A 23,915-nucleotide genomic window follows, 5' to 3' on the forward strand; every position below is an offset into this window, starting at 1 on the left:
AGAAAGAACTTAAAAATAGCTATATTTAGTTTAAATTGCAACGGAATCATTGAGTAGCTCCGCCCACTGGACTCAAACATGGAATGAGAAGCGGTTTCAAGAAATAAGTTACAAATTTTAAGTCAAGAGGGTGGTGCTACTTATTTATTGACAGCTATGGGACCACCCACTGGACTCCATAGCAAAAGTATTCCATCAACGGGTTACAAGTTATACAAAACTTTTTCCTACAAACGTGCGCATCAATCTGCTGAGCTACCTCCTGCTCTGTAACATGCTCCTGGTAGATAGGATCGGGTTTTCATGATGACAGGTTCCCTTTAAGGTATCCAGGCCAGCAACTCCACATGTGAGGCCAAATGTGCACATTATGTCAAAGGGGAGGGGTTAAAAGTGGAGGCGGGACGTCACTCTCCTGGAAGCATTGGATCCTCCTGGATCAAATCCAGTATTTCAGATCCCACTTATAGGAGGGGGTCATGGCTTCCCCACAGTTCTATAGGGACCCGGCTGTAGTTGTGGGACAATACATAGATTTAACCCCTACAATGATTTAACAATTTACACAAAGAACAACAATGGAACTGAAGAGAAATTGTTACATTTTGGTATTTTAGGAAAAAGTCCAGGGTTGTGCGTCCTTTGGCCAGGTAACAGTACGAAGCTCCTCTCTCATTGGTTCATACACCGCCGAATCTCAATACTGTGAAGCGACACAAATCCTAAAGATACCGTACGATACAGATGTCGGGATGGATGGGGCAGGATCTGCGGGTTAGTAGACACAGAGGTCAGGAAACTTCATCTCATACACTGGGACGGACTGGTACTGGGCGTGTCCCGCTGTGATGGTGATGGTCCCGGATGGGCTGGGGGGAGGCCTGAAATGCAGAAGAAAAGCATTAAAGGGGAAAATAAGAAAAAAAAAACAAAAAAACAAAAAGTAAACATTGTGTTGACACTTTTGGGGCTCAGGCAATATTTTTGGAAATGGAAACATGATCTGTGAATTAGTCACATTTCTGGAACAAACCATATGTGGTTAGTAGCTGCAGGATTGTGAAATATGTATTTATATTCCACACACTGCTGTGCTCTGAGCTCTCTGCTGACAGTGTGAAGTACTGCCCCTGTAGAGATGTGTAGTAATACCTTTGTTTATGTGGTTAGTAGCAGCTGGACTGTGAAATATGGATTCTTCAAGTGCACTGGAGGCTTGACCTCACACTGCTGTGCCCTGTGAAATATGAATTTATATACCAGCATTGCATGTTCTGTCACTGGCGTACTCTTAACTCTCTGCAGTGAACTACGCTGTAGCCTTTGTAGAAGTTTTCGGGTTGACTACTAAAGCAATCACGCAGTGCAGACGGGAGGGGCTATGAGGCAGTACAGAGAGCTTAGAGCACAGCAGTGTGAGGATATACTTTAGAGTGTACTTGGAAAAGCGTTTTAACATACAGTCCACCAGGAAATAATAAGCGATTTGCAAGGGGAAGCCATAACCTTGGCATTGAGCTGATGCCCAAGTATCCTGACGTCTGGACATCAGAGAAAATAAGATCATTACCTGATTGTCAGCTCCAGGATCTGTGCCAGTTTATCATGCAGCAGGTTGGCCTGGTAAGAGGGAAGAAACACAGAATGAGTAACACAAGGCATTGGGCCTCCTATAGTAAGGCCATACAGTCTGCTCCAGAGGAGACGGCCCTATAGACTCCAGGGGTCAAGGATAGAGAGAAGTGGCCCCTCATGTATCAGGTGCCACAGACAAATATCCACAGTTAAAATTACAGTTAGGAGTTGGCGAGTGTGTATGTGTAATATACACTACATTACTCTTGTTCTGTGGCACCTATAAACACAATCATGGCGAGCGAAAATTCTCTTTAAAATTACACCCAAACTGTGTTCAGGAGATATAGCAGTTTATTAATGCAGCTTAAATTCGGGTAGGGGTTATATTTCAGACATGCTCTGAAAAGGGTGAACCATCATGCTAGGGTTTTTTTGTGGGGCAAGGGATTGCCCCAGGGTCTCTGTGCTACACACTTATTTCTGCCTGAGTACAAGACATTCAATATGAAGACCCATTAGAGTGACAACACACGGGTATATCTATAGGGGCTGCAGAGGAAGTAGCCCAAGGGGCCTAAATAGGCTCCACATTGATATAAATGACACCTTTTAGGGGCCATGTTACAGTTTTTCCAGTTTTTCTAGTCCAAAAATTTCAAGCTCTGGTTGCAAAATGAAGGATATTATGTCGTCCATCACAGACTGAAGACGTTTGCATACAATGGAGAGATGAAGAAATCTAAAAGTTATGAAATGTTACAGAAACAGGTCAAAACCAGCATAAACACTCACCTTAGATTCACACTGTGCAGCAATCTCTTCAAACGGCGCCTTCTGGAACTTCTCTATGACCTGGCGCCTCTTCTCCTTCTCCTGCTCCTCCATGCCTGTGTTTTCTGTGTGGCGAAGAAGATCCAGAACTTGTAAACTACATATAATGAGAGTCCCGAATTCCTCTCCCTGTATATAGCAGGTTTTAAAGGGGGATTTCCCCCAGGTAAGTGTCCCCTGAGCAGTGCCGCACCTAGATCACATTCTCCATATACTGCTATAGGACGGTGGTAGTAGTATATAGAGCACTGGTGCACTTACGTGACAGGTCTCCATACACTGCTATAGGACGGTAGTAGTAGTATATAAAGCACTGGTGCACTTACGTTACAGGTCTCCATACACTGCTACAGGACGGTAGTAGTAGTATATAGAGCACTGGCGCACTTACATGTCTCTTTATACTTCTACAGGACAGTAGTAGAAGGAAAGAGTAGTAGTATATAGAGCACTTGTCATCTGCACTGTTTCACTTTCCTAGCTCACAGAGGCTACAATTGTATTTGATTGGCTAATTTCAGCATTGCTTTAGTTTTCATTGTTTAGTTTGTGTAACTACATGTTCAGAGCTCAGAGAGATTTTGGTGATACGTGTTCAGAGCTCAGCAGGTGTTTCTTGAATGTGATGCTGCAGGTTCAGAGTTTAGTGGGTGTTCAGTGCTGCACATTTAGAGCTCTGTAACCGTTTCTGGATTGTGTAGCTGGAAGTTCAGAGCTCAGTAAATGTTTCTGGGTTGTGTAGCTGCAAGTTCAGAGCTCAGTAAAAAGTTCAGAGCTCAGTAAATGTTTCTGGGTTGTGAAGCTGCAAGTTCAGACCTCAGTAGTTTATGTTTCTGCCTAGTGTAGGTACATATTCTAGTGTAATTTTGTCCTCTCTTTCCATTCTCTTCTCTCTGTTGCAATTAGGCCGGAATAAATGATAAAGGGAATTGAACAGAACAGTAAAGAACATGTGTTCTCATGAAAAATAAAAACAACATGAATACTACAATTCTCACCGATGGCCTTCTTCAGGGACTCAAATGTGATCTCTTCAGTGTTCACCTATAACAAGAAAAAATATATGAAAATGCAAAATGTTTAGTAACTACTGAAAATAAAGTATTTCTTAAGGTTTAATGCCCCTTTAAGCACAACCTGATATAGTGTAATATACCATACCTTGTCCTCTGTGTTGCTTCCACTCATGATGTCCACCTGGATGGAGATGGTGTCTACAATGCTCTTCCTTCTAGAGATTCTATCCTCATCTATGGAGACACATTGTTATTAGTGGGGTGATAGTGTTGGTAGTCGGGGAGTTTACCATCCTCCGGAGTCTGATGTAGGGTTATAATTAAGGTGCGTCTTAAAAGGTGTTGACGGCCCTATAGATCCTTTTATTTTTGCACTCCTGTAGGACACCTTTGTTCTATTCTCCAAATAAATGGCCAACCAAGAACGGACACAGGGACGACCCTAGGAGTGGTCAGGATTAAGTGGCTTTCCGCAGTGGCTCAGATTTCGGGTCTTTATAGGGTAGTATTTCACATTCAGCAATAATTTAAAGGAACAAATGAAAATTGTCTTGAGGTTAAATTCTAGAATCAAATCCTACAAGATAAATGAACTTTTTACTACTCACTGTACAAGACTATTGGATCACTATGTTATAGACAAACTAATACAGTCTACACGTCTCCAGGTGATAATCTATGGAGCTACAGTAATATCCGTCTCACTATACAAGCAGCAGGTAACACATAACATCGTATGCAGGTTCTGAGAGGGGGGGCACTACGCTAGGACGGTCTAGGGGGCTCAGCCGGCGTTACCTTTTGGACTTCTACGCATTTTTTTGACTGATGGGAAGAGGGCTACATCAAGAAGTAAGAGAAACAGAACAGTTTTTTTTCTTTTTCCATCAGAAAAATAAGTGGTTAATAGCCGCATTGTTCGCCGTGTAGGCTATGTCACCAGACGGGGGCATCACACAACATCTGCTACTATGTACAGTCAATCTATCTCCCCCTGCTCTATAACATGCTGCCTGCAGATAGGACACTATATACAATCTGCTCAGCTCCTCCTGCTCTATAACCTGCTACCTGCAGATAGGACACTATGTACATTCTGCTCAGCTCCTCCTGCTCTATAACCTGCTACCTGCAGATAGGACACTATGTACATTCTGCTCAGCTCCTCCTGCTCTATAACCTGCTACCTGCAGATAGGACACTATGTACATTCTGCTCAGCTCCTCCTGCTCTATAACATGCTACCTGCGGATAGGACACTATGTACATTCTGCTCAGCTCCTCCTGCTCTATAACATGCTGCCTGCAGATAGGACACTATATACAATCTGCTCAGCTCCTCCTGCTCTATAACAAGCTGCCTGCAGATAGGACACTATATACAATCTGCTCAGCTCCTCCTGCTCTACAACATGTTACTTGCAGATATGATACTATTTACAAACTGCTCACCTCCTCCTGCTCTATAACATGCTGCCTGCTGATTGTATTGTTACTTAGTTTCCTACAATAGGGGTCTTAACCCCTTAAGCCCTGCAGATTATCACTTTTAGATGCTGACCTTGCTGGTACATAGCCTACAGAGCCAATGGCAGCTGTACATAGTGATTAGATCACATTCGTGTGTATACATGAGCTTTAATACATAATTACATTAATAGCAACAGCAGAAACATCACCGTGGAATCACTACACTCATCTATTTCTGGGATCCAGAGTTCGGACACCACCGTATCCCCTGGCAAGAAGGCCGAAGCCTGGGTGCAGGTAACTCCAAGCTCTTCTATACAAGGTATATCCTATATACAGTATGTGGGAATATCCCTTTAAATAGAATGATATGTATTTTTGTATCTTTTGCTTGCGGGATGTGCAGTAGACAATCCATCAGATGTTCGCAGTGCAGGGAGGTGACGGCTCAGCGCTCGGGGGTAGGTGACATGTTATCAGTGTGTAGCTGGAAGGTGTCCTCTCCCTGGATACACATGTATACGGTATATATATAACCCCGCCCCAGGGAGGACAATGTCACTACAATATCTGGATGGAGACGCTCAGAATATACACAAGGCCTCTAGATTTCTTCCTATTGTGCATTCGGGGAAGGATTGCAGAGATTTCTGTGCAGCTCTGGAGTCAGGAGAGAGACACATTTAGAGCAAGTCTCAGAATATTAATTATATCCTTTCCGAAATGAAAGCGCCTCCAGCCCCGGTGTGATACACCGTATGCACGACACTCTGGTCACACGTACCGGGTTTCATAATTGGATTTCAGAAGGACAAAATATCCCTATAGAAATATAAAGGCTGTCCACATGACAACACTTCCTGTCTCCGAGTGAGTCCAATCCACCATCCACGTCGCAATCACACCTGTAAGCATGGCAAGTATTCATCTAACCTGATCTGGACCCCAGAATTCCTAAAAAACCTCTTTGAAAAAGGAAATCTACCATCAAAATCCATCCTGATAAACCAGGGACATTACTCATAGATCCAGGCACCGGGACTGTGGTATCTTATATTTGTTACCCATGGCCTCCTGCCTTCTAAAAATCTCCTTTTTAATTATGCTAATGAGTCAGAAGGGCTCTAGGGGTGTTACCAAAGCTCCTACCTGCTGCAACTTCACAGGATGTTACACTGTCTCCCCCTGCTCCCTCAGCATTTCCTCACCCTCTGCCTGGTGCAATTTTGCACAGTTGGAGGTGAAAGTGCTAAGTGTAATGACCTGTGAAGCTACAGCACAGAGGGAACCTGGTAATACCTTCCAGGGCCCTTTAAATTTTAAAAGTTGATTTTAGCAGGAAGGAGGCCATGGATAACACAAATAAGAAGATACCACAGTCCCGATGCCTGGATCTATGACTAATGTCCCTGGTTTATCAGGATGGATTGTGATGGGAAATTTCCTTTAAAGGCATCACCTAGTGGATATATGTCGGACCTCCTTTCCCCCAATGATTGCCAGTTTGGTGGGTGCACGAGTCCCCCATATTTGGCCTGTGTTGCAGTCTTGTAAGCAGTGCCACTCACAGGGGGCCTCCATGAACAGCAGTCTGATGGATTACTAATAATGGCGGGATCCTCACCTGTCACCTGCGGCATGTAAGGGACCGATAGCCGCTCCACGCTGTAACCGCTGCCGCCCAGAGACTCCGCTATTTTATTGGTCAGGAAGAAGACGTTCTTATCCAGCTTCTCCAGGGATTTTGGAAGACTGAAAAATAGATTTTTGAGGAAAAAAAATGAGTTAAATTTATCTCTGTACGGAAAATACAACTAATGCTGATATTACCTAAAAGTATCAATGCACACATGTATTCCATGCGTACAGGTGTCACCACCATTAGCTTAAAGGGCTGTTACCATTTCAGGAAATTATTATTTATACAATAAAACATTATACAATTTTTCAATATACTTCATGTATTCATTCCTCACAGTCTTCTAGACCACTGCTTCCAGTCATTCTATAGAAAGCTTCTATGTTTACTTCCTGTGGATGAACAAATGCCCCTGGTCATGTGATGTCACACAGGTGCACGGCTCGTTATACCCCGGATCATGTGATGTCACACAGGTGCCCGGCTCGTTATATCCCTGGTCATGTGATGTCACACAGGTGCACGGCTCGTTATACCCCGGATCATGTGATGTCACACAGGTGTACGGCTCGTTATATCCCTGGTCATGTGATGTCACACAGGTGCACGGCTCGTTATACCCCGGATCATGTGATGTCACACAAATGCACGCTTCGTTATATCCCTGGTCATGTGATGTCACACAGGTGCACGGCTCGTTATATCCCTGGTCATGTGATGTCACACAGGTGTACGGCTCGTTATACCCCTGGACATGTGATGTCACACAGGTGCAGGGCTCGTTATATCCCGGGTCATGTGATGTCACACAGGTGCACGGCTCGTTATACCCCGGATCATGTGATGTCACACAGGTGCACGGCTCGTTATACCCCGGATCATGTGATGTCACACAGGTGTACGGCTCGTTATATCCCTGGTCATGTGATGTCACACAGGTGTACGCCTCGTTATATCCCTGGTCATGTGATGTCACACAAATGCACGGCTCGTTATATCCCTGGTCATGTGATGTCACACAGGTGCACGGCTCGTTATACCCCGGATCATGTGATGTCACACAGGTGTACGGCTCGTTATATCCCAGGTCATGTGATGTCACACAGGTGCACGACTCGTTATAGCCCTGGTCATGTGATGTCACACAGGTGTACGGCTCATTATATCCCAGGTCATGTGATGTCACACAGGTGTACGGCTCATTATATCCCAGGTCATGTGATGTCACAAAAGTGTACGGCTCATTATATCCCTGGTCATGTGATCTCACACAGGTGCACGGCTCGTTATATCCCGGGTCATGTGATGTCACACAGGGATGGCTCGTTACATGCCCAGGGATATAGTAAGCCTCTCTGTGACATCTCTGTGTTTTGGCACCGTGTTGTACGACATATTTGTGTTGTGGCCCCGCCATCTTTGTGTGGCGATTCTGGTAAGGGTACATTTAGCCGGCAGTCTGTGGGGATGTATATACACAACCCTGTAGACTGCTATGGCGGCCTGGTGGCAGTACGGTGTCTATCTTTCCCCATGTGTGCGGCCGTGCGCAGCCTCTCTCTATAGAGGGGTCACCGCTTCCTCCTCTCCAGCGCATACAGCTGTGTGTATACACCCTTACACTGACAATCTGCTCATCTTGTGGCACAATTGAAGAAAAGCAGGAATGTTACACGTGACATCAGGGACCCTCTCCCCTCGTCTTGGACACACACAAGGATTATTGATTATCTACATTATAGATTTCTCTGCCTGGAATCCTCGCGGATTGTCTGGATACAAGTGGCTTCTTCTTGGAAGCGGCGGGTAAAGAGGTCAAGTAATTGTATTGTTGGGACGCAGGTGCTGGAGTGTCCTGCAGTCTATAGGCGGCCGCTTCACATCTCCACTTATGTATCTCAACAATCTGAGGACTCCTGACCTCCGGATCATGTGGGAGAGGATCGCGCCAATCCATCTAAACGAGAACAATAAACCAATTTACCTGCACTTGTCCCGAAAAAAGACATCTGGTAAGAAGTAGGGGGCGTCCATGGTCCTTGTTTCTATGACCTAGGAGAAAAGCTATTTATTATCACCCACCATGAAGCAGATTCCTACACAATGGAGCTCCCGGTCACCTATAGATAAGTACAGACGGCCCGACTTACAGACGACCCCTAGTTACAAACGGACCTCTGGATGTTGCCGATTTACTGCATTTTAGCCTTAGGCTACAATAATCAGCTATAACAGTTATCACAGGCGTCTGCAATGAAGCTTTATTGTTAATCCTGGTTCTTATGACAATCCAAAATGTATCAAATCCAATTGTCATAGAGACCCAAAACATTTTTTGCCTGGAGCTACAATTATAAAATATACAGTTCCGACTTACAAACAAATTTAACTTAAGAACAAACCTGCAGAACCGATCTTGTATGTAACCCGGATACTGGCTGTACAAGTCACCATTCATATAGATCATCAGTATTTGGGTCTGGGAGATACTGCAGAACACAGACCCGAAAGCCTAATGCTCGTTGGGTGTCAAGCCTTTAAATGGGACCGCTCATCCATCAGTAACACTGGTGATAGGTGCTGGTACCAATCGTGGGTGCTATTCTCTACATGCCACGGAAACGCATGCCGCCATTTTGGCATCACAGGGAGCAACGAACCTTGGGTTCGCCATCATGGTACCGATGACGAGTGGACCGAACAGAGACTTCTGACTGAAATCCAGGTTCGTGTTCTGTATGAATCCGCAAAGTTCTGTATGAACCCGAACACTGCAGTTAGGGTCCGCTTCTCACTACTTACTATACACCATAATTTTCCTTCTCATGAAGACATTCCCTTTAAGTGTTACCATTCAGATTGCAAGCCAGTGTTCTGTATTGTTCCTGGGGAGATGTGTGATCATAGCTTTTGTGTATGAGGTTAGTAGCAGCAGCACTGTGATATATGCATTTATATTCCAGGATTGTAGCTTCCCTATGTGCACTGGGGTTGTGTCCTCACACTGCTGTGCTCTCAAATCTCTGAACAGCTTCATCCAAAGTAAAATATTAGAACAATGCCTCTGGCTGAATAATACAACAGTCACTCAGAGCCAGAGGGTGGTGAAACTGCACAGAGCACAGCAGTGTGAGGACAAGTCCCAAATGCACTTGGAAAAGCTACAATCCTGGAATACAAAGGCATAATTCAAAGCCCTTCTAATAACACACACAAAGGTCTGATCACACATCTCTCCAAGGAATAATGCACAACAATGGCAGTAGAGAGCCAAGATCACAGCAGTGTGAGGACACATCCATGGTGCAATAGGAGAGGCCAAAATCTGGAATATAATTCTAGATATCACAGTGATTCTGTTACGAACAACATACATCTGATTACACATCTCTCCATAGACAATACATAACACTGCATGCAGAGAACACAGAGGACAGCAGTGTGAGGACACCCCCTCCCCCCAAAAGCTACAATCCTGGAAAATAAATTTATATATCACAGTCCTGCTGTTACTAACATCATACACAAAGGTCTGATTACACATCTCCCCAGGGACACAATACACAACACTGGCTGCTGTCTGTATGGTCACACCTGACACTTTCCCTTTAACACATTGAATAAATCAGGACAATGTTTATTATGTAATCAGGGCTGAATATTTCCATTCTCCTTGCCCTCGGTAAATACAATGACGTGAGATTTCGGGGGTCACCTTGCTGACGTGCTGGCAGAATGCGGGCACGGCGATCATTTGGCTGAGGAAGTTGAGATAAGCTGCGACCAGGGCCATGATGCTGCAGCGGCTGAACATCTGCAGGTTGTCTTCATTGGTGACCGCCATGTCCTATAGGAAGAAATCCTCAGAGGTCACGCAAGTAGCGGGGCAGAGGCCACGTGGGTTTAGTCTTAAAGGGATTGTCCAGATGCCTACACATAATGTTACCCACCTGCAAGGCTATAGCCACCCGGATGAGATCGATCACCACATCCTCGTTGGCCAACTCGATGGTGACCAGGGCCAGCGCGGTGTACAGGAGCTCGTAGTTCTTGTGCACGTTGTCCTCTTCCTTGCAGCCTAGATAGATGTGGCGGTACAACTGCTGCCCGTGCTGCACACAAACAGGACAGTGTGAACATAGTCACTGGCTCCCACTGAGGGAACACAAACTGGGCTCGTAGGTAACTGTATACGCTGATGTATGTGCATAATTCATGCAAAGCCCCTTTAACTTCTAATCTAGAGATAAACCCATAAGGATGGAACATAACGGCCACTCAACGCACAGAATTTTATCCGTAGGTTTTCGGAAAACAGAGATCATAATGGATTTCTCCATACATCATATGATTCCTACACCCTATAGCCAGTGCACGCTCTGCCTGATCACTCATGGCTGATAACAGGGAACAACAGATTCTATCCAGTAAAGGAGAAGTGATATTTTGCAGGACCTCACCTTCTTTACAAAGTTCACGTCCTGACGGCTGATTTTTTCACGTTTGATTTTAAGATCGGCCACGTCTGGAATTATTCTGAAAAAAGGCAAATAAAAAGGTAAAATAGGAATAAAAGTCAAGAGAAAAAGGAATCAGAGGAGTAAGATTAAGAGTTTTATATGTGGGTGGTCTGGGCATCAAAACGAGGAACATGCAAAGAGTAGGGGTTGGGAAATAGCCTAGAATATAAATCCATATTTAACAGTCCTGCTGCTACTAAATACATGCACAAATATATGATTATACATCATTCAAGGGGCAATATCTAACAATGTCTGATTACACATCTCTTCAGGGACAAAACCTCACACTGGCTGCAGAGGGCACAGAGCACAGCAGATACATCCCCATAAAACTGCAACCCTGAAAAATAAATCCATATTTCACAGTCCTGCAGCTACTAAGAACATACACATCTCTCCAGGGACAATACATAACACTGGCTGCAGTCTGTATGGTCACACTTATAGGTTACCCAATATTTGTGACGCAGCCGGGCGGCCAGTGACCCAGCGGGCGACTCGCTGCTTTCCATCAGGGAATATGAAATTCCGCGTGTGGGTGGGAGGCATCGGTTTATAAAATATTAGCTGATAATTAGAACCGTGTTTTGCAATTACGCTGCATTTTCAATCTTCAGGGATGAAGCTGTCACAATAATTATAAGCCATCACATCCATGCGCAGAGTCCTGCACTTCCCATCACATAAAAACACAATTATGTCCTTAATTAAGGCAATAATGGAGGAAAGCGTCTGCAGCGGGATGAAATATTCGTGGGGGGGGGGTACTTAAATGTAAAATAATCACAATATGGGGAAAGATAGATTAGTCTTGAAGGGATTGTCCAGAATTATTGCCATCAGATCAGCGGCTATACTGGAGATAACTAAGTGCTTCCTCCTCATAGAGTGTAAGCTCCTGTGACCATTGCACAAGCACTGTCACCTCCTGTGTCCCCCTCATAGATTGTAAGCTCTTGTGACCATTGTACAAGCAATGTCACCTCCTGTGTCCCCCTCATAGATTGTAAGCTCTTGTGACCATTGTACAAGCACTGTCACCTCCTGTGTCCCCCTCATAGATTGTAAGCTCTTGTGACCATTGTACAAGCACTGTCAACTCCTGTGTCCTCCTCCTCCTCATAGAGTGTAAGCTCCTGTGACCATTGTACAAGCACCGTCACCTCCTGTGTCCCCTCCTCCTCCTCATAGATTGTAAGCTCCTGTGACCATTGTACAAGCACCGTCACCTCCTGTGTCCTCCTCCTCCTCATAGAGTGTAAGCTCCTGTGACCATTGTACAAGCACTGTCACCTCCTGTGTCCCCCTCCTCATAGATTGTAAGCTCCTGTGATCATTGTACAAGCACTGTCACCTCCTGTGTCCTCCTCCTCCTCATAGAGTGTAAGCTCCTGTGACCATTGTACAAGCACTGTCACCTCCTGTGTCCCCCTCCTCATAGATTGTAAGCTCCTGTGATCATTGTACAAGCACTGTCACCTCCTGTGTCCCCCTCATAGATTGTAAGCTCCTGTGACCATTGTACAAGCACTGTCACCTCCTGTGTCCCCTCCTCATAGATTGTAAGCTCCTGTGACCATTGTACAAGCACTGTCACCACCTGTGTCCCCCTCCTCATAGATTGTAAGATCCTGTGACCATTGTACAAGCACTGTCACCTCCTGTGTCCCCTCCTCCTCATAGATTGTAAGCTCCATTGTACAAGCATTGTCACCTTCTGTGTCCTCCTCCTCATAGATTGTAAGCTCCTGTGATCATTGTACAAGCACTGTCACCTCCTGTGTCCTCATCCTCATAGATTGTAAGCTCCTGTGACCATTGTACAAGCACTGTCACCTCCTGTGTCCCCTCCTCATAGATTGTAAGCTCCTGTGACCATTGTACAAGCACTGTCACCACCTGTGTCCTCATCCTCATAGATTGTAAGCTCCTGTGACCATTGTACAAGCACTGTCACCTCCTGTGTCCCCTCCTCATAGATTGTAAGCTCCTGTGACCATTGTACAAGCACTGTCACCTCCTGTGTCGTCCTCCTCACAGATTGTAAGCTCCATTGTACAAGCATTGTCACCTTCTGTGTCCTCCTCCTCATGACAGATTGTAAGCTCTTGTGACCATTGTCGAAGTGCTGTCAACTCCTGCATCCCCCTCATAGACTGTAAGCTCTTGTGGCAATTGAACAAGCACTGTCGCCTCCTGTGTCCCCTCATTCTCCTCATAGATTGTAAGATCCTGTGACCATTGTACAAGCACCGTCACCTCCTGTGTCCTCCTCCTCATAGATTGTAAGCTCTTGTGACCATTGTAATCTACCATCACAATCCATCCTGATAAACCAGGGAGATTGCCCATAGATCCCGGCACCGGGACTGTGGTATCTTCTTAAGTTTCTTATCCATTGCCTCCTTCCTTCTAAAAACCCCACCTCAAAGCCCTTCAGGCTCATTAGCATAATGTTAATAGTTGATTTTAGAAGGGAGGGGGCCAAGGTTTATCAGGTTGGACTTTGATGGTAGATTTCCTTTAGGCCGAGGGTCACATGTGACTCTATACAGGTAAGTACCTGATGCCCCGTAGTTTCGCTCTGTTGTCATGGCGATCTATAAGGTTGTGCAATATTTCGAGGACGAGCTGCCGCAGCTCTGTGTCCTCCATGAGAGAAGGAGACAAGAGCGGGTCCAGGAACGGCGGGGGGAGGGCGGCTGCGATGGTCTTTGCCTTGTAACCTGAAGTCACCTGTAGGAAAAAAATAAGAAAGACGTTGGAAAAAGCACAAAAAATTAAAGGGGCGGCAGAGCGGAGGTGAGACAGCAGCGCAACCGTGATCACTCCGCTGATTGGCTGGGAAACTGATAACACAATGGTAACAGGGCGTCAATAAGGGAGCAGGAGGCCTCCGGAGTGGCTAGCTGGTAAAATAGGAATATCCCTTTAAAGACTACATACCATAAGAAGGGATCGGAGCAGCATGATCTGGATTCTCTTTGTTCCCAAATCCCTAAAGCAAAGGGAAAAAATAATAGTAAATAAAGTAAACGTATAACAATATAATCCGTAAAACAGTAATGATACACTGTCCTCACACTGCTGAGCTCTGAGCCCGGTGCAATACGCTGCTGGTTGAGAGCAGAGAGGAGGGAATAAAGAGGAGCTAAAGAGGGTCTCAGTGCACAGAACTAAGAGAAGAGCAGTGTCAGGACATTTGGGATGAAGATAAAATCCTAGAATATTAATCCATATATCACAGATAATAATAATTCCTTTATTTATATAGCGCATATAGATTACGCAGCGCCAAAATCAGTCCCTGTCCTCATGGGTCTGACAATCTAATCAAGCTACCAGTATGTTTTGGAGTGTGGGAGGAAACCGGAGGACCTGGAGGAAACCCACACAAACACGGAGAGATCATACAAACTCTTTGCAGATGCAGATGTTGAACCCAGGACCCCAGCGCTGCAAGGTTGTAATGCTAACCACTGAGCCACCATGCTGCCCAATCTGCTGCTACTAAAAACATAGGCACAGGTGCAATTACACAACGCTACAAACACTTGCTGCGGAGCGCACAGAACACTGCAGTGTGAGGACATGCCCACACAATGTACTAGGAGGAGCTAAAATAAAAGGTTAGTAGGAATACAGAAAAAAAAATAGATGAGCAAGATTAAGAGTTTGATTTGTGAAACTCAGAATGTGGGAGGCCCAAGCAGGAGCCTGCGAAGAGTAGGGGTAGTAGAGCACAGCAGTGTGAGGGCATGCCCCGAGTACAATCCTGGAATATAAATCCATATTACACAGTGCTGCTGCTACTAATAAACATGCACAGAGCTATGATTACACTTCTCTCCAAGGACAATATCTATCAATGTCTGTAGGGAGCACATCGCACAGCAGTGTGAGTACACACTCCCCGAAGCTACAATCCTGGAATATAAATCCATATATCACAGTCCTGCTGCTACTAAAAAACATACACAAAGGTGTTTTAAACACATCTCTGCAAGGAAATACTTAACACTGGCTGCAGACAGCACAGAGCACAGCAGTGTGAGGACACGTCCCCAGAAATAACAATCCTAGAAGATAAATCCATATGTCACAGTCCTGAAGCTCCACAAAACATACACAATACGTACGATTACACATCTCTTCAGGGACAATACATAAAAACTGACTGCAGAGAGCACAGAGAACAGCAGTGTGAGGACACGCCCCCAAGAAGCTACAATCCTCAAATATAAATTCCGATTCCACAGTCCTTGTGCTGCTAATATTATATTGTATCCCATATGTTCTAGGTGATCAGTCGCCTACGATACAGAAACCTGCCTCATTACACTCTGCTGAACCAGCTGTCCCCTCCGCAGAGGTGCCGCAGCAGCTGTGGCTAAGATTTTCTCCCTAACAAACAATGACCATTTCCCCAGCAGTGGTTCGAGGAATGCCGCGTTACCGTGGAAACTTGCGACTGTTGTCATGGTAACAGACACTGGTATATTATAAGTCTCATCAGCGGATTTTCTTTACCATTGCAACCCCCCCCCCCCCCAAAAAAAAACAATAAAGAGAAAAAGTAGATGAAAACAGGAGTTTGTGGCCGTGTAATGCAAAGGAGAACTCCGCCTCTGGTGCAGCCCTTTAAGAGCCGCCTGTAATCTATGAGCAATGGACATCAAACAGCTTAAAGGGGTCGCCCCCGGGGTCCCTTCATATTTATGGCCAATTCTAGGCGATCAGAAGGTGATTGGTGGAGGCTGGCACTGCATGACCCGTGTCAGCAAGTTAAAGGGAACCCGTCACCAGAGGTCACCCCTACAGGTGGGGGGTGAAATGTCTTCCTAGAATTCCTTCTTTTATGTGAATCTCATATGTTTCATCTACAAAAAAAATCTCCTCCAAAGTCATATGGCAACGAGCAGCCTCTAAACTTGACTTATCTCATGCAAATATGACTCCCGTCCCCCTCAACGGCCGGCAGCAGAGGCCGCCCCCCCTCAACGGCCGGCAGCAGAGGCCGCCCCCCCTCAACGGCCGGCAGCAGAGGCCGCCCCCCCTCAACGGCCGGCAGCAGAGGCCGCCCCCCCTCAACGGCCGGCAGCAGAGGCCGCCCCCCCTCAACGGCCGGCAGCAGAGGCCGCCCCCCCTCAACGGCCGGCAGCAGAGGCCGCCCCCCCTCAACGGCCGGCAGCAGAGGCCGCCCCCCCTCAACGGCCGGCAGCAGAGGCCGCCCCCCCTCAACGGCCGGCAGCAGAGGCCGCCCCCCCTCAACGGCCGGCAGCAGAGGCCGCCCCCCCTCAACGGCCGGCAGCAGAGGCCGCCCCCCCTCAACGGCCGGCAGCAGAGGCCGCCCCCCCTCAACGGCCGGCAGCAGAGGCCGCCCCCCCCTCAACGGCCGGCAGCAGAGGCCGCCCCCCCTCAACGGCCGGCAGCAGAGGCCGCCCCCCCTCAACGGCCGGCAGCAGAGGCCGCCCCCCCTCAACGGCCGGCAGCAGAGGCCGCCCCCCCTCAACGGCCGGCAGCAGAGGCCGCCCCCCTCAACGGCCGGCAGCAGAGGCCGCCCCCCTCAACGGCCGGCAGCAGAGGCCGCCCCCCCTCAACGGCCGGCAGCAGAGGCCGCCCCCCCCTCAACGGCCGGCAGCAGAGGCCGCCCCCCTCAACGGCCGGCAGCAGAGGCCGCCCCCCTCAACGCCCGGCAGCAGAGGCCGCCCCCCTCAACGGCCGGCAGCAGAGGCCGCCCCCCTCAACGGCCGGCAGCAGAGGCCGCCCCCCTCAACGGCCGGCAGCAGAGGCCGCCCCCCTCAACGGCCGGCAGCAGAGGCCGCCCCCCTCAACGGCCGGCAGCAGAGGCCGCCCCCCTCAACGGCCGGCAGCAGAGGCCGCCCCCCTCAACGGCCGGCAGCAGAGGCCGCCCCCCTCAACGCCCGGCAGCAGAGGCCGCCCCCCTCAACGGCCGGCAGCAGAGGCCGCCCCCCTCAACGGCCGGCAGCAGAGGCCGCCCCCCTCAACGGCCGGCAGCAGAGGCCGCCCCCCTCAACGGCCGGCAGCAGAGGCCGCCCCCCTCAACGGCCGGCAGCAGAGGCCGCCCCCCTCAGATCACAACAGGATTAGGAGGTCCCACAAGATGCCTCCTCCCTATGCAAGACAAGTCCCATTTTACATTGGGGACTCACAGGTTATTGGATGTGGGGTTCAGTGTTACTTCTACCAATCACATCTATCCCAAAAATGTGTTATTAGTGTGAAGAGTAAACATGGGGCCAGACAAGCCCTTTAAGTAGTAAACAACATACATGTGATTGAACGCCCCACACAATGATTGTGCTCCTCTTGTAACAGGTGCCATAACTAAAAAATTGCCTCTACTATATTAAATGGATGCCATGATCCCTTTAACCAACGTTACATCCTGTAATAGGTCACTCAGATGAATCCAATGTAATCGGAATTGTTCCCGAATAATCAGTGGCTTAATTGTCTCAATCCAGTTTGCTAATCATGGGCTGCGGTCAGGAGAGCGGTGCTGGGCTGGAGCAGAGCCCCTACAGTGCGATTCCAGGAAATCTCCCAGGGACATTACTCATAGATCCAGGCACCGGGACTGTAGTAATATTCTTATATTTGTTATTAGAGGCCCTTCTGTGCTGTAGCTTCAAATGCTGTTACACTGTCTCCCTATCTTCTCCTTCACCTCCTCCCCATCCCTCTGTCTGATGTAATAATACAGCAGAAGTTTCAGACATACAGTATTTTTCGGACAATAAGGCGCACCGGAGTATAAGGCGCACCATCAATAAATGCCTGCTAAAACGTCTAGGTTCATATATAAGGCGCACCGGAGTATAAGGCACACCTGAGGATGAATGACCAGCAGGTGGCAGACCTGTGCACAGTACAAGGCAGCTGTTGTGTGCAAGTACAATTTATATATAAGGCGCACCATTGATTTCTGAGAAAATCAAAGGATTTTTAGTGCGCCATATAGTCTGAAAAATACGGTAGTTGGATGGGAGGAAGAGCTCCTGCGTATAGTAACAGCCTTTGAAGCTACATTATGGAGGGGCTCTGGTAACACCTCCAGGAGTCCTTTGGGTTCATTAGCATAATTTTAATTGATCATTGAAAGGAAAAAATTAGTCATGGTGTCTGGATCTCTGAGGAAGTGTCCCTGCTTTATCATGATGGATTTTGATGGTAGATTTCCTGTAATGATAAAGAACCTTTAAGACGCCAGTAGTTTTGTGGTGCGGTGAGCTCCGCTATGTCGGGCGCCCCGAGCCCGGCTCTGTCTGATAGGAGAGACCTTTACGTCTCAGCGATGAAGGAAAGTCCCTTGAAGACGTCAGTTGGATTCCGCGTCCCTACAAGATGCACGAAAAGGTGAAACCAACGTGGAAATGTTATGGATGGACACAGATCAATCTGGACAGGGAAGCTTTATCTTCAGATTGTAACAGAAGGGGAGGGGGTTCAATAAAAATGGAGGCTCCAGGATAAAATGTCTTTGGGGGGAGGAGAATACAAATCGTTTTCTTCTTTGAGATGAGAGGTGATCGCTCCGGCACCCCCATAGGCAGCCGCTTATAAATGTGGGAGATCGGACACATCAGAAATACGGGTTAGGCTTAGTTCACACCTGCATTACACGTTGCGTTATTAATAACAGATGCGTAATGGAAGCTATTGGTAGTGGGCGGCCTATTTAACTTCAAATTTTGACCTTCGTTTTTCAGCTGTTCTGCTGTGAGGTTCTAAATAATGAGCCTCTTCTACTCACCTCTCTCTCGGAGCTCGCTTCTGTGCAGGAGCCTCCTGTCATTACTGTCAGTTTTGGGTTGTAGAGCAGTGGTGATGCGGTGACTACAGCCGCGCGCCCGCTACAACCGAAGACTCCTGAAGTAGCAGCAGGAAACTATGAGCATGACATCAGGGGCCGGCGGTAATGGGGGTGCACAGAGAGGTGAGTATATAGAATACTATAGGCCATTGGAACCTGCCACACGGTAAAAGTTCTTGGTGAGAGGTTCCCTTTAAGAGGTTAATGTCAATCCCCCTAAAAGGGTGTGGTCTGTGGTCACATAAACAGAGTCCACGGACAGAGTAGTGCACCACGGCCCACTTCCCAGGGGGCCCACCTCCCAGGGGGCCCACTTCTGCCACAGATAATACAGATTAAGCTCTAGATAAGAAAATCGCCCCTTTAAAAAGAACCCTTACACCACTTTAACCTAAAATCTTTTCCTCCTTTAGTGGATTTTGCCGAACCAAGTCCAGTAGAGCGCACTGTCCCTGATCACTGTCCCTGATCACTCGGTCCCATTTGTTACTGGCCACTTACCTGCTAATGTTCCTCAGAATTCTAACATGTGGTATACTGATGGCAGTGAACTACAATTAGCAGCAGTGCCCATTAAAGGGGTTGGCTACTTACAGCAAACTTTAACAGGACAAGTACAAGAACCTAACAGGGTCACCCACATACTTACCCCGGTATCACATGACCCGACGGGGAGATGAACTCAGGACTTACTGTATCCTTCAGGCGAATGGAGGGAACCGTACATAACATATCTGATTTAATGAGCTATTCGCCGTTTCACCGTAAAGAATTACAGCCTGCACACCCCCTTTGTCTCAGTCGCATGCCCTGCTGCCCGGGGGGTTACATGACCCGTGGCTCCTGGCAGTCAACATGAAACTATCAAGGTCGTTATAACATAGGTGACACTATTAGGGTCACAGTCTTAAACCCAAGCCTGTTAAAGGGGTTGGCCACTTATAGCAACCTTTAAAAACCACAATACAGCACCTGATTTCCCCCCACTTGGGTTGTAGCATAAAAAAAAAAAAAATACTAAGGCCCTTTGAAGGCCCTGTAAGACCGTGGACCCTCAGACACACTGATGCTTCGGGTTATGCTCCATTGCAGTGTAGAAATGAATTAGAAAACAGAATTATGGCTACACGTGCTGCAGATTACACCTTTTGCGTTGCAGAAATAAATTTGTATACATCGCATACACCCGGTCATCTAGGAACATCCTTAAGCCACAAAGAAACTAGAAAGTGAGCAGAGGTCACCGCGAGCTCCCGACCACTCACCCCAGCTGACTTGTATCGAGCGTGTGCGAAGAGCCGAAAATGGGAACTTTGCCCATGATGAACATCATGATCTCAGAGCGCTGGTAATCTGGCAAATTACTTCCAAAGAATCCTGAAAAATTGAATGAAATTTATATTAAAATAACATTTTTAAAAAAAAAAAAAAGTTTGTATAGAGGGGTCACAAAAGGCTTCAAATCCAATACTGCAGTGATGCAAACGTGAGCGCGCGCCACAATTCTGCAGCATGAACAAAGTGCATTAAAAAAAAAAAAAATTAAATTTATTAATTAATTAACATAATTTTAAACGTTGATTTTAGAAGGAAGGAGGCCATGGATAACAGATATAAGAAGGTTCCCACAGTCCCGGTGCCTGGATCTATGATTATTGTCCCTGGTTTATCAGGATGGATTTTGATGGGCGATTTCCTTTAATGAAGACGCCTCTGAATAGGTCATCAATATCTATAAGACCCCAATGCCTCTTTGACTGATGCAATGTCTTTGCTCTACACCTTCCAGTCGCTACTATGGAGGAGACGGATATGAGTGATATGTTATTCCAGGTGATGGGATGTGGTGTGAGGTCACCATACACACTCTGCATCACACATGTAGCATCAGAGATGTGCTGGATACAAGGACAGGAGAGTCACATTAGGACATTAGATGTCACTGTTGTATCAGTTTCAAGGCACCACACAAGAGCGATGGTTAAAAAAAAAAAAGTCTCTAAAATTACTTGTACCTGTTGACAATAAATTAGGAATTTCTAATAGATTTTATGACAAGTAAGAGCTTTACCTGCTCTACTATTACACGTTCATTCTGTGGATATAATTTTATTCCAATTCTGAAGGGAAATGTAATATGCAATCGGTGCTTTAAGTCAGAAACCTCTCAGGCCTGCAATTCTACCAAATATCACACAAAGTACAAACACATCATAGAGGCTGAACTAAGAGAAAGAACAGGAGAAAGCAAAAACTATTCACCTGACCATAGAGTGCAGTACTCTTACTTGTACATAGGGGGCAGTATTATAGTAGTTATATTCCTGTACATAGGGGGCAGTATTACAGTAGTTATATTCCTGTACATAGGGGGCAGTATTATAGTAGTTATATTCCTGTACATAGGGGGCAGTATTATAGTAGTTATATTCTTGTACATAGGGGGCAGTATTATAGTAGTTATATTCCTGTACATAGGGGGCAGTATTATAGTAGTTATATTCTTGTACATAGGGATCAGTATTATAGTAGTTATAGTCTTGTACATAGGGGGCAGTATTATAGTAGTTATATTCTTGTACATAGGGGGCAGTATTATAGTAGTTATATTCCTGTACATAGGGATCAGTATTATAGTAGTTATATTCTTGTACATAGGGGGCAGTATTATAGTAGTTATATTCTTGTACATAGGGGACAGTATTATAGTAGTTATATTCCTGTACATAGGGGACAGTATTGTAGTAGTTATATTACTGTACATAGGGGGCAGTATTATAGTAGTTATATTCTTGTACATAGGGGACAGTATTATAGTAGTTATATTCTTGTACATAGGGGGCAGTATTATAGTAGTTATATTCTTGTACATAGGAGCAGTATTATAGTAGTTATATTCTTGTACATAGGGGGCAGTATTATAGTAGTTATATTCCTGTACATAGGGGGCAGTATTATAGTAGTTATATTCTTGTACATAGGGATCAGTATTATAGTAGTTATAGTCTTGTACATAGGGGGCAGTATTATAGTAGTTATATTCTTGTACATAGGGGGCAGTATTATAGTAGTTATATTCCTGTACATAGGGATCAGTATTATAGTAGTTATATTCTTGTACATAGGGGGCAGTATTATAGTAGTTATATTCTTGTACATAGGGGACAGTATTATAGTAGTTATATTCCTGTACATAGGGGACAGTATTGTAGTAGTTATATTACTGTACATAGGGGGCAGTATTATAGTAGTTATATTCTTGTACATAGGGGACAGTATTATAGTAGTTATATTCTTGTACATAGGGGGCAGTATTATAGTAGTTATATTCTTGTACATAGGGAGCAGTATTATAGTAGTTATATTATTGTACATAGGGGGCAGTATTATAGTAGTTATATTCCTGTACATAGGGGGCAGTATTATAGTAGTTATATTACTGTACATAGGGGGCAGTATTATAGTAGTTATATTCTTGTACATAGGGGACAGTATTATAGTAGTTATATTCTTGTACATAGGGGACAGTATTATAGTAGTTATATTCTTGTACATAGGGGACAGTATTATAGTAGTTATATTCTTGTACATAGGGGACAGTATTATAGTAGTTATATTCTTGTACATAGGGGGCAGTATTATAGTAGTTATATTCTTGTACATAGGGGGCAGTATTATAGTAGTTATATTCTTGTACAGAGGGGCAGTATTATAGTAGTTATATTCTTGTACATAGGGGCAGTATTATAGTAGTTATATTCTTGTACACAGGGGGCACTATTATAGTAGTTATATTCTTGTACACAGGGGGCAGTATTATAGTGGTTATATTCTTGTACATAGGGGGCAGTATTATAGTAGTTATATTCTTGTACATAGGGGGCAGTATTATAGTAGTTATATTCCTGTACATAGGGGGCAGTATTATAATAGTTATATTCTTGTACATAGGGGGCAGTATTATAGTAGTTATATTCCTGTACATAGGGGGCAGTATTATAGTAGTTAAATTCCTGTACATAGGGGGCAGTATTATAGTAGTTATATTCCTGTACATAGGGGGCAGTATTATAGTAGTTATATTCCTGTACATAGGGGGCAGTATTATAGTAGTTATATTCCTGTACATAGGGGGCAGTATTATAGTAGTTATATTCTTGTACATAGGGGCAGTATTATAGTAGTTATATTCCTGTACATAGAGGGCAGTATTATAGTAGTTATATTCTTGTACATAGGGGGACAGTATTATAGTAGTTATATTCTTGTACACAGGGGGCAGTATTATAGTAGTTATATTCTTGTACATAGGGGGCAGTATTATAGTGGTTATATTCTTGTACATAGGGGGCAGTATTATAGTGGTTATATTCTTGTACATAGGGGGCAGTATTATAGTGGTTATATTCTTGTACATAGGGGGCAGTATTATAGTAGTTAAATTCTTGTACATAGGGGGCAGTATTATAGTAGTTATATTCCTGTAGATAGGGGGCAGTATTATAGTAGTTATGTTTCTGTATATAGGGGGCAGTATTATAGTAGTTATATTCTTGTACATAGGGGGCAGTATTATAGTAGTTATATTCCTGTACATAGGGGGCAGTATTATAGTAGTTATATTCTTCTACATAGGGGACAGTATTATAGTAGTTATATTCTTGTACATAGGGGCAGTATTATAGTAGTTATATTCTTGTACATAGGGGCAGTATTATAGTAGTTATATTCTTGTACATAGGGGGCAGTATTATAGTAGTTATATTCCTGTACATAGGGGGCAGTATTATAGTAGTTATATTCCTGTACATAGGGGGCAGTATTATAGTAGTTATATTCCTGTACATAGGGGGCAGTATTATAGTAGTTATATTCTTGTACATAGGGGCAGTATTATAGTAGTTATATTCCTGTACATAGAGGGCAGTATTATAGTAGTTATATTCTTGTACATAGGGGGACAGTATTATAGTAGTTATATTCTTGTACACAGGGGGCAGTATTATAGTAGTTATATTCTT

General features: G+C 45.3%; 1 protein-coding gene across 2 annotated transcripts in view; it reads right to left on the minus strand.

Annotated features, from left to right (window-relative positions):
• Positions 1-585: 585 nt before the first annotated feature.
• Positions 586-23,915, minus strand: part of EFR3A (EFR3 homolog A) — an 89,559-nt gene continuing 66,229 nt past the window's right edge. The window contains exons 12-25 of one of the 2 annotated variants that reach the window (XM_072151174.1): positions 20,160-20,271; positions 14,004-14,055; positions 13,621-13,793; positions 10,995-11,070; positions 10,485-10,646; positions 10,250-10,381; positions 8,519-8,586; positions 6,520-6,647; positions 4,224-4,265; positions 3,571-3,659; positions 3,408-3,453; positions 2,371-2,474; positions 1,571-1,620; positions 586-881 (exon numbers count right to left, since the gene is read on the minus strand). In XM_072151174.1, the coding sequence (XP_072007275.1) occupies positions 776-881; positions 1,571-1,620; positions 2,371-2,474; positions 3,408-3,453; positions 3,571-3,659; positions 4,224-4,265; positions 6,520-6,647; positions 8,519-8,586; positions 10,250-10,381; positions 10,485-10,646; positions 10,995-11,070; positions 13,621-13,793; positions 14,004-14,055; positions 20,160-20,271 (1,340 nt within the window). In that variant the 3' untranslated portion in view covers positions 586-775. The remainder of the gene's footprint in view (positions 882-1,570; positions 1,621-2,370; positions 2,475-3,407; positions 3,454-3,570; positions 3,660-4,223; positions 4,266-6,519; positions 6,648-8,518; positions 8,587-10,249; positions 10,382-10,484; positions 10,647-10,994; positions 11,071-13,620; positions 13,794-14,003; positions 14,056-20,159; positions 20,272-23,915) is intronic. The other variant, XM_072151175.1, reaches the window with a different exon arrangement.

Source organism: Engystomops pustulosus, chromosome 5 (assembly GCF_040894005.1).
Source record: "Engystomops pustulosus chromosome 5, aEngPut4.maternal, whole genome shotgun sequence".
Taxonomy (NCBI): Eukaryota; Metazoa; Chordata; class Amphibia; order Anura; family Leptodactylidae; genus Engystomops; species Engystomops pustulosus.